Source organism: Macaca mulatta, chromosome 14, assembly GCF_049350105.2.
Source record: "Macaca mulatta isolate MMU2019108-1 chromosome 14, T2T-MMU8v2.0, whole genome shotgun sequence".
Lineage (NCBI taxonomy): Eukaryota > Metazoa > Chordata > Mammalia > Primates > Cercopithecidae > Macaca > Macaca mulatta.
Window position 1 is genome coordinate 56268399 of NC_133419.1, and position 11617 is coordinate 56280015.

Here is an 11617-nt window from a genome sequence, read left to right on the forward strand (position 1 = left end):
CTGAGAGTTTTCACAGAGTGAAGAGAAAGGGGAGCTCCCAAATGGCAGTCGCCTCAAGAGGCTTCCAGAGAAAAAAGGAGAGAGCGTGGGAAAAGGGCAGGCTGGGAGGTGGGAGCGGCGAGGAATGGGATGCTGACCACAAGCCCAGGATTCTAGACCAGGCTTTGTCTCTTAGACTCAGTGTAACCTTGGATAAGTCCTTGCTTCTTTCTGAGACTCAGTTTCCCCGTCTGGAAAATAAGGGTAAATATAAAACCGGCTGATCCGCCCCTGCCAAAAGAGAGGACAGGGAGAAGGCCCTGTCAGGGGTCTAGGCTGACACGCTGCAGATAGGATTGGATGAGCTTCCGAACTCAGCCGTGAGACCCCATCCTCATGGCAAGGCCGCGCTAAGATCTCTGAACCTCTGGTTGCTGTGTGGGTGGTTGGGGGCAGAGCATGGGCCAAGTGCCCGGTTCTGCAGGCTTCGCCCACTCTTCTCGCACCTCCTGAGCCCTCCCTAAAGGAGTCTCAATCCCGGGGGAGGGGGGGTGGCAGTTGCGGGCGACCAAGGAGTCGCCGGCTGCGCTGCGGCGACCCTCCGGGAAGCTGCGGCCCGCGGGCTGCGAAGAGCATCACGTCATCCTTTCCGCCAGGAGTCCGCCCCCTCCCGGAGGGCGCCTGCGCGGGCGCGGCGGGAGGAGGGTCGAGGTGGGGGCTGTCCCCGCGCTTTCCGCCCTTCTCCAGGCTCGCTCGGGCCGCGGCGCTCTTGGCTAGCTGCAGCGGCGGCGGCGCGGAGGGGAAGGTGTCCAGGATGCGGCGCGGGGCGGCCCGGTGCCCCCCCGCCCCGTCACGGCAGCCGCGGCGGCCGAGGGGACCGGGCCAGGGCCGGGGGCGGCGGCCTGAGCCGCGGTAGCGGCGGCGGCAGCGGCAGCGGCTGCGGCTGCGGCTGCGGCTGCGGGAGGGGCGGCCTGAGGGCGAGCGGGCGGGCGCCCGGGTTGCTGGGGCTCCGTGCAGCTCCGCACGGCCCGGCCCGTCTCGTCTCGGCCCCGGCGCCATGAGCGGCGGCGGCGGCGGCGGAGGGGGCTCGGCGCCCAGTCGCTTCGCCGACTACTTTGTCATCTGTGGACTGGACACCGAGACCGGGCTGGAGCCGGACGAGCTGTCGGGTGAGTGCGCGCCGAGCCCAGGGCCGCTTTCCCGCGCCCGCTGTGGTCGGGGACCCAGGAAGAAACCTCCCTTTAGCCCCGCTTTGTCCCGGGAGCCGGGCGAGTGTCGGCCGGGAGGACCAGGGCGGGCGCGGGCGAAGGGGGCGTTGGGCTGGAGGGGGGAAACGGATGAGGGGCTCTGAGCCATAAGGGGTCCAAACCTGCGGCCCGCTGCGCCGTGGCCACGTCTTCGGCGACCAGAAAGACGGAGGGTTGTGTGTTCTCAGTTTGGTGTAGGTTGAGTGACTTCGTTTAAAATAAAGGAAAGCTTGTCCTCCAACACCCATTAGGGAGGGAAGGCGTCCCACGTCCTAGTGGAAAGTAAGTTCCACCCAGACTTTAAAAAAAGGAAAACAAAAACTTGGTGAGTGTATCTGGCCACTTCCCAAGAAGCCTGTGATACCAGTTCCTCAAAACCGTTATAACCCAGCCCTCGGCTGGGCCCCCTGAGTTTTCCTACAGATTGCAGCTCTGCACGTCTGGATGGGACATGAAGTAATAAAGTGAACTTGGGCGGCATCAAGAAGAGTGGGAACTCCCTTAGCCCTGGAAAGGGCTTGTATCCCGGGGCCATGCCTTTTTTGAAAAGTAATTTTTGTCCTTTATGAGGCCAGAGGCGTTTGTGAATAAAAGGGTAGCAGCATTCTAGTTGGAGAGGCTTGGTGTGTTGTGGTGTGTCTCAAGTCATCTTTCAAAGGGAAAGTGATGAGAGGAGTCAAAAGGTGGGGCCCTGATCAGATTTGGCACTCATTGCAGAAGGCGTGAAAATTACAGTCCCCGTGACTTTTCCACTGCACTGTCATTGGAATCTTTGAATTGTAACAGTTTTGAAAATAAGTTTTTGTCTGGAGTTTACAGTTAGTGGGTTTCAAGTGGGTGGAGGTTTGTCGAGTTGTACTTTAAGGTTATGTGATCCTGATGAGGGAAACCCCTTTTCACTTTTCTGTCTCTGAGGTTTCTCTCTCGAAAGTGATTATCCTGTTGACTAATCTTGCTTTGCTTCAACGATGACAAGACAGTTTTGTTTTTGGTCACCAGAAAAAGTCCAGTGTTTCTTATGAAAAAAAATTAGGCGGGGCTCAGTGGCTCACCATCCGGCGGCTGACGGGTAATCCCAGCACTTTGGGAGGCCGAGGGGGGCGTATCACTTGAGGTCAGGAGTTCGAGACCAATTTGACCAACATGGTGAAACCCCTGTCTCTACTAAAAATACAAAAATTAGCTGGGCGTCGTGGCGTGTGCCTGTAATCCCAGCTACTCGGGAGGCTGAGGTAGGAGGATCGCTTTAACCCAGGAGGCGGAGGTTGCAGTGAGCTGAGATTGCGCCACTACACTCCAGTCTGGGTGATTGCGCCGTTATACTCCAGTCTGGGTGATAGAGCGAGACTCTGTCTGGGAAAAAAGAAAAAAAAAAAGAAAACGTGATAAATTCATGCTTTAACAAGGTTAGAAAAAAATAAGCTATTTCCTCAATAGCAGGTAGAGAAAATATGAAGCAGAGCAGTAATATAATTAATATTAGGCTTTTTGTTGGGGTAGTTTTATTGTTTCTAATTTACTTTAAAAAAAATTTTAATTTTAGGCCAGGCGCAGTGGCTCACGTCTGTAATCCCAGCACTTTGGGAGGCCGAGGTGGGCAGATCACGAGGTCAGGAGATTGCGACCACCCTGGCTAACACGGTGAAACCCCGTCTCTACTAAAAATACAAAAAATTAGCCGGGCATGGTGGCGGACGCCTGTAGTCCCAGCTACTCGTGGGGGCTGAGGCAGCAGAATGGCATGAACTCGGGAGGCGGAGCTCGCAGTGAGCTTGTGCCACTGAACTCCTACCTGGGAGACAGAGCGAAACTCCGTCTCAAAAAAAAAAAAAAAAAAAATTAATAAATAAATGTCAATTTTGATGGGTACATAATAATTGTTCAAGTTCATCTTTTAAGGTCTTCAAATTCTTATAGTACAGATGTTTTTCATCTTTTTCCTATGTGGTAAGTATGTGACTTTGATGTAACTTTTGGAATTCGGTTCAAGGTATTGGTGTTGGAAGGGTACCTCAGAGAGGAAAATGAGGCCCAGGAAGGACAGTGGGACCTGCATCCACTAGTTAATTGCTTGGTCCAGTGCTCTTCTCATGACATTAAACTGCATCTCATTGGCCTGATGTTGAGAAATGTTAAAAACAACATAATTCTTCTCAATAAAAGAAACTTTAAGGTGGTGGAATAAACTTTTTTTTTTTTTTTTTTTTTTTTTTTTTTTTTTTTTGAGAGGGAGTCTCGCTGTGTCGCCCAGGCTGGGGTGCAGTGGCGCAATCTCGGCTTACTGCAAGCTCCGCCTCCCGGGTTCACGCCATTCTCCTGCCTCAGCCTCCGAGTAGCTGGGACTACAGGCGCCCGCCACCACGCCCGGCTAGTTTTTTGTATTTTTAGTAGAGACGGGGTTTCACCGGGTTAGCCAGGATGGTCTCGATCTCCTGACCTCGTGATCCACCTGCCTCGGCCTCCCAAAGTGCTGGGATTACAGGCTTGAGCCACCGCGCCCGGCCTAAACTTTTTTTTTTAATGCTGTGCTTTTGGGTGTCAAATTGTATGAACACTTGGTTTGAGAAGATAGAATATTTTGCGAATGATAGAGCATAAGAATGAAGCTGGGAAGTTAACTGTTAGTGAGAGCATGAGTTTGGGGTAACATTCCTGCCCTGCTATTGACTATCTCTGTGATTGGGAGCAAGTTAGAGATAACCCTGTCAGGGTCCTCATCTATAAAAAAAGAATGTAAATAAAAATAATCTAATCAAGTAGACCTTCAAAAATGTTTAAAAACTGTCTTTCAACATTTCATTAAAAGAGAAATGTTACTCTCTTTTAATGAATATGTGTTAATTATCTGGCTTTTTGGCAAGCTAAAATTATGTCCCTGTGAAAGTTTATTGGGATAATAAAGGGGGATGAGTTGTATAAAATGTGTAAAGAAGGGTATTTTCTGTTTTTTTTTTTAAATGTGGTTGCAGTAGTGGAATGCCGAGACCACATTTCCAATAGGTGGCGTTTGTTAGAGTATGCAATGTTGAAAGGATTTTTTTTCCTCCCTTCATTTCATTTCTGGTGGGTTGATAGGGGAATCTGAACTATCCAGAGGGGGAACCTTTTTTTTTTTTTTTTTTTTTTTTTTTTTTTGGAGACACATCTCACTCTGTTGCCCTGGCTGGAGTGCAGTACTGCAATACTGGCTCACTGAAACCTCCGTCTCCCAGGTTCAAGCAATTCTTCTGCCTTAGCTTCCCAAGTAGCTGGGATTACGAGCCGCGCGCGCCACCACGTCCAGCTAATTTTTGTATCTTTTGTAGAGATGGGGTTTCACCATGTTGGCCAGGCTGGTCTCGAATTCCTGACCAAGTGATCTGCCCACCTCGGCCTCCCAAAATGCTGGGATTACAGGCGTGAGCCACCACTCCCAGAGGGAATCTTTGAATAAAACAAAACAATACAAATAGCAGGTTCTTCCTGAGACTCTCCAGGGTGCATTTTCTCTCCTCAGCCTGCCTTGTAGCTCCCAAACTGATGATATTGTACTCAGTGAAACTGCAGGAAATTGTAATTTGCACCCAGGTTCTCCAAGAAGGTATTGAGGAGTCTCTAAGAAGGTGCACTCCACATAATTCACTTACATAGCTCAGGTAGCATCTACATTCTTAAAAAGTGAACCCAGAATAAGCAAATCAAAGATGCTCAGTGTTCCTTCTTGTTTTGTGGAGAAAGGTTAAGATTCATTCCTCTGTCTGCAACAAATAAACATGGAGGCTGGGCACAGTAGCTCATACCTGTAATCCCAGTACTTCGGGAGGCTGAGGCTTGAGCCCAGGAGTTTGAGACCAGCCTGGGCAGCACGGCGAGACCCTGTCTCTACAGCAGTACAAAAAATTAGCTGGGTGTGGTGGCGTGTGCCTGTGGTCCCAGCTGCTCAGGAAGCTCAGGTGTGAAGGTCACTTGAGCCTAAGAGGCAAAGGTTGCAGTGAACTGAGATTGTTACACTGCACTCCAGGCTGAGCGACAGAGGGAGACCCTGTCTCAAATAAACAAATATACCTGAAGAAAAATAAAAATAAAAAACCCCAAATAAGCATAGAGCTTGCTGTGTTTATTATAGATTGAGATAATTGGATTTTATAGGAATCTCTTCCTGTCACCTCTTTCCCTTTCTTGCAGACTCAGCATGTAGGCAAGTAATGTAGAGTTGTTTTTTGTGCAAGGAATTGAGGAGGGTGTGAAAATTAATTTTGTTTTCTGGTTGAGGAAGCTCTTTGAGCTGGAAGAAGAAGAAGGTAATCTGTGAGCAAAGCACAAATTTAGCCACCTTGAGGATATGGCATCTGCTTGTTGGCTTTTTGAACTTGTCAGTTAGGTAAGCAAATCTGGAAGAATTGCTTCTGATTTATGTTTTCCATTATTTTTGGCACATCCTAAGTGGAGAGGCAGATGGTAGTGTTCAGTTTCTTTTTCTACCTCTGATGGGCGAATGTCCTGGTGAATCTTCTTTTTCTTTGTTTCTTATGGTCACCACTAGGTGACCCCAGAAGAAGGCTTTACTGTGAAATGGGGTTCATGAGTTTATTTTCCTTGTCTCTGCTTGAGAATTAAGGTTCCTGAATGCTTGTGACCTATTTCTTACCTTGGAATCTGTAAGTTCCTCTGAACTGATCTGCACCTAGCATTGAGATATAAGTATCCTAGGTTCTTTCATCTGGTACTCCAATTTTCCCAGGCTCTGTGCAGAGGCTCTTGCCAGGAATTGAAGAGAAGTGGCTAGGGATAAGGATAGATGGAAAACTGGCCAGTGTCCTGTATGAACTTACTTAGAAAATTGAGACTACACTGTAATAGTCTCTCTTTTTTTTTCTTTTGAGATGGAGTCTCACTCTTTTGCCCAGGCTGGAGTGCAGTGGCATGATCTTAGCTCACTGCAACCTGTGCCTCTCCCGTTCAAGTGATTCTGAGCCTCAGCCTCCCGAGTAGCTGGGACCACAGGTGTGCACCAGCACACCTGGCTAATTTTTGTATTTTTAGTAGAGACAGGGTTTCACCATGTTGGTCAGGCTGGTCTCAAACTCCATACCTCAGGTGACCCACCCGCATTGGCCTCCCAGAGTATTGGGATTACAGGTGTGAGCCACTTTACCTGGCCTGAAATAGTCTCTTAATGTCACCTTTAGAAGAGAGAGAGGGTCCTGGTACAGCAGCTCACCCTGTAATTCCAGCACTCTGGGAGGCTGAGGCAGGAGAATTGCTTGGGTCCAGGAGTTTGAGATCACCTTGGTCAATGTAGCAAGACCCTGTTTTTTTTTTTTTTTTTTTTTTTTTTGAGACGGAGTCTCACTCTGTCGCCCAGGCTGGAGTGCAGTGGCATGATCTCGGCTCACTGCAAACTCTGCCTCCCGGGTTCATGCCATTCTCCTGCCTCAGCCTCCCAAGTACCTGGGACTACAGGTGTCTGCCACCACGCCTGGCTAATTTTTTTGTATTTTTTTTTCCTTTTGTGGTAGAGATGGGGTTTCACCGTGTTATGGTCTCAATCGGATGGTCTCGATCTCCTGACCTCGTGATCCGCCCACCTCGGCCTCCCAAAGTGCTGAGATTATAGGCGTGAGCCACTGCGCCCGGCCTGTTGTTTATTTTTTTGAGACGGAGTTTTGCTCTTGTTGCCCAGGCTGGAGTGTAATGGCACGATCTCGGCTCACTGCAGCCTCTGCCTCCCGGGCTCAAGCAGTTCTCCTGCCTCAGCCTCTCAAATAGCTGAGATTACAGGCATGTGCCACCATGTCTGGCTAATTTTGTATTTTTAGTAGAGATGGGGTTTCATCATGTTGGTCAGAGTGGTCTTGAACTCCTGACCTCAGGTGATCTGCCTGCCTCAGCCTCCCAAAGTCCTGGGATTACAGGCGTGAGCCACTGCGCCCAGCCTAATATTCTGTTTTTATAAAAAATAAAAATAAGAAAGAGAAAAAGGTGACTGTCTAGGAAAGCTAGATGACTAGTCAGATTGTACTCCTCCTTAACTGTATTGAGCAGTGAAATTTGAACTTCAGAATTATTGAACATAAGCATGAAAGCATCCTTAGCAATTATGTAACCTTCTGATTTTACAGGTGAGGAAACTGAGGCCCTGAGGAAGTGGGATAATATTTGTCTCCCTTGCCACATTTCATTCTGCTACTTGAGTGATATTTTGCATGCTTTGCAGACCTTTGATGAGTGGTGGAGGTGGGGGGAACAAGCAAAAAATTTGTCTGGCAGGGCAGGAACAGACATTACGGTAGTTTTTTTCTAGTCCAGATTTCTGTTTCATGTTAAGAAAGAATACTGTGTGTGCAATAGTAAGACTTGGAACCAACTCAAATGTCCATCAGTAATAGACTATGTAAAGAAAATGGCACATATACACACCATGGAATACTGTGCAGCCATAAAAAAGGATGAGTTCATGTCCTTTGCAGGGACATGGATGAAGCTGGAAACTGTCATTCTCAGCAAACTCTCACAAGAACAGAAAACCAAACACCGCATGTTCTCACTCATAAGTGGGAGTTGAACAATGAGAACACATGGACATAGGGAGGGGAACATCACACACTGGGGCCTGTTTGGGGGTGGGGGACTAGGGGAGGGATAACATTAGGAGAAATACCTAATGTAGGTGACGGGTTGATAGGTGCAGCAAACCACCATGCCACGTGTATACCTATGTAACAAAACTGTATGTTCTGCACATGTACCCCAGAACTTAAAGTATAATTAAAAAAGAAAAAAGAAAGAATACTGTGTGTGGACCGGTATGGTGACTCATGCTTATAATCCCAACACTTTGGGAGGCTGAGGTGGGTGGATCACTTGAGGTCAAGAATTTTAGGTTTTAGATCAGCCTGGCCAACATGGTGGAACCCCATCTCTACTAACGATACAAAAGTTAGCTGGGCCTGGTGGCGCACACCTATAATCCTAGCTACTTGGGAGGCTGAGGCAAGAGAGTCGCTTGAATCTGGGAGGCAGAGGCTGCAGTGAGCCGAGATGGCGCCACTGCACTCCGGCCTGGGCAACAAAGTGAGACTTTGTCTCAAAAAAAAAGAATACTGTGTGTGATTATCATTAAGGATATCTTTTTTTTTTTTTTTTTTTTTTGAAACAGAGTGTCTCTGTTGCCCAGGCTGGAGTAGTACAGTGGCACAATCATGACTCACTGCCGCCTTGACCTCCCAGGCCCATAGCTTTATTGCTTTATCTTTTGTTACAATTTCACATTTAAAGAAGCATTGAGGGCCAGACGTGGGTGGTCGCTTACGCCTATAATCCCAGCACTCTGGGAGGCCGAGTTGAGACCAGCCTGGCCAACCTGGTGAAACCCTGTCTCTACTAAAAATACAAAAATTAGCCGGACATGGTGGTGGGTGCCTATAATCCCAGCTACTTAGGAGGCTGACACAGGAGAATCGCTTGAACTGGGAGGCAGAGGTTGCAGTGAGCCGAGATGGCACCACTGCACTCCAGCCTGAGTGACTTGGTCTCAAAAAAAAAAAAAAAAAAAAGAAAAAGAAGCATTGACATGAATAGAACAAAGAACTCCAGTATATCTCTTAACCAGATTCAATGATTGTTAACATTTTGCCCCATTTGCTTTATCATTTATATGTGTCCATATATAAACAATTTTATTGACATATAATTCATATACCATACAGTTCACTTATTTAATTCAGTGATTTTTAATTTATTCACAGTTTTACAATCACACTACAATCAATTTTGAAATGTGTATTAATCACTCTCCCCTGAAAACCTGTACCCATTAGCAGTTACTCCTCATTTTCTCCCAACCCTCTAACCCTGAACCCTAGGCAACCACTCATCTACTTTCTATCTCTATAGATTTGCCTGTTTTTGACATTTCATATACATGGAGTAATGTGTGTGGTCTCTTGTTACTGGCTTCTTTCACTTAGCGTAATGTTTTCAAGGTTCACTTATGTTGTAGCATGTATCAGTATGTCATTGCTCTTTATGCCAGAATAATATGCCATGGTATGAATATACAACATTTTATGTATTTGTCCATTAGTGGAAGGACATTGGATTGTTTTCTTCCCTTTTTTTTTTTTTTTCTGAGACACAGTTTCACTCTTGTTGCTCAGGCTGGAGTGTAGTGGTGCGATCTTGGCTCACTGCAACCTCCGTCTCCCAGGGTGAAGCAATTATACTGCCTCAGTCTTCCGAGTAGCTGGGATTACAGGCATGTGCCACCACGCCCAGCTAATTTTTGTATTTTTAGTACAGACAGGGTTTCACCATGTTGGCCAGGCTGGTCTTGAACTCCTGATCTCGTGATCCACTTGCCTTGGCCTCCTAAAGTGCTGGGATTACAGGCGTGAGCTACCGTGCCTGGCTTTCATTTTTTGATTGTTATGAATAATGCTATGAACATTTGTGTACACTTCTTTTTTGTGTGTGTGGGCCTGTGTTTTCATTTCTCTTTGCTGAATACTTAGAAATGAAATTACTGGGTCATATGGTAACTCTGTGTTTAATCCTTTTTTTTTTCAATTTTTTTCAATTTTTTTTTTTTTTTTTGAGATGGGGTTTTGCTGTGTCGCTCAGGCTGGAGTGCAATGGGACAATCTCGGCTTATTACAACCACTGCCTCCCGGGTTCAGGCCATTCCCTTCCTCAGCCTCTCGAGTAGCTGGGATAACAGGCACCCGTCACCATGCCTGGGTAATTTTTTTTTTTTTTTTTTAGGACGGAGTCTCACTCTGTCACCCCGGCTGGAGTGCAGTGGCGTGATCTTGGCTCACTGCAACCTCTGCCTCCCAGGTTCAAGCAATTCTCCCGCCTTAGCCTCCCAAGTAGGTGGGACTACAGGTGCGCACCACTATGCCCAGCTAATTTTTGTATTTTGTACTAGAGACAGGGTTTCACCATATTGGACGGGCTGGTCTTGAACTCCTGACCTCGTGATCCACCCGCCTCGGCCTTCCAAAGTGCTGGAATTATAGGCGTGAGCCACTACGCCGGCCAATTTTTGTATTTTTAGTAGAAATGGGGTTTTACCATGTTGGCCAGGCTGGTCTCAAACTCCTGACCTCAGGTGATACTCACCTGCCTCGGCCTCCCAAAGTGCTGGGATTACAAGTAAGAACCACCACACCTGGCTGCCCGACTAATTTTTAATGTTTTTGTAAAGATGAGGTCTCACCATCTTGCCCAGGCAGGTCTTAAACAACTTGAAGAGCGATACTCCCGACTCAGCCTCCCAAAGTGCTGAGATTACAGGCGTGAGCCCCTGTGCCCGCCTGTGTTTAACCTTTTGAGAGACTGACTGCCAGTCTGTTTTCCAAAACAGCTGCACCAGTGTACATTTCTAATAGCAGTGTATGAGAATTCCACTTTGTTCATATCCTTACCAATACTTATCTATTTGTTTATAGCCATCTTAGTGGCTGTTAAGTGGTATCTCATGGTTTTAATTTGCATATCCTGGAAGACAAAGACTTTTATTTTTATTTATTTTATTATTTTATTTTATTTATTATTTTTTGAGACGGAGTCTTGTTTTGTGGCCGAGGCTGGAGTGCAGTAGAACGATCTTGGCTCACTGCAACCTCTGCCTCCCAGGTTCAAGCGATTCTCATGCCTCAGCCTCCCGAGTAGCTGGGATTACATGTGCCTGCCATCACGCCCAGCTAATTTTTGTATTTTTAGTAGAGACAGGGTTTCACCACATTGCCCAGGCTGGTCTCGAATTCTTGACCTCATGATCCACCCTCCTCAGCCTCCCAAAGGGCTGGGATTACAGGCGTGAACCACCGCGCCTTGCCGACTAAGACTTTTAAATAAGACTTCTTATTTCAAAGAGAAAAGGATACCCCTCCCCGGAGATGAAGTAGCTATAAAAAGTTTGATAAGCCAGTTTCAAACTAGGAGTCCATATGGACTAAACTTAATTTTCATCTTTCTCTACTAGGCTGGTTGATTCTGGGCAGATTCTTGGGGTCATTTTATAAAGGCATCTCTGCTCTGAAGCCCAGATTACTAGCTGCAGCAAAACTCAAAATCTTATGGCTTATCTCAGACGTCTGTGGATGCTTCCAGAAGTCAAGGCTACTGAAGTACAGAAAGAGTTCTTAAGTTAGGTTATGTGTTTTCTTTTTTTAGGTACAACAAGTAAGAAGTCAGGAGAGATGAGACCCACACAGAAAACAATTACAGAGTAGCCCAAGGCAGTTAAAATACAAGCTAAATTTCTGTATATATACATATTTTGAGATGTGGTCTGGCTTAACAAAGCCAGACCCAGGCTGGGGTACAGTGGACAATCATACCTTACTTCCTCAGCGTTTCTGAGCTCGAATTTCTGAGCTCAAGGGATCCTCCTACCTTAGCCTCTT

The 11617-nt window shown here is 47.0% G+C and overlaps 1 protein-coding gene across 5 annotated transcripts in view; it reads left to right on the forward strand.

The window, feature by feature from the left end:
• The first annotated feature begins 912 nt into the window (after positions 1-912).
• DENND5A (DENN domain containing 5A) overlaps positions 913-11617 on the forward strand; it is a 130235-nt gene continuing 119530 nt past the window's right edge. For all 5 annotated transcript variants that reach the window (XR_003722661.2, XM_077963462.1, XM_002799641.4 and 2 more), the window contains exon 1: positions 913-1148. Coding sequence is in view for 3 of the 5 variants with exons in the window: in XM_002799641.4 (XP_002799687.1) it covers positions 1037-1148 (112 nt within the window). In the remaining 2 variants the exon portion in view is untranslated. The remainder of the gene's footprint in view (positions 1149-11617) is intronic.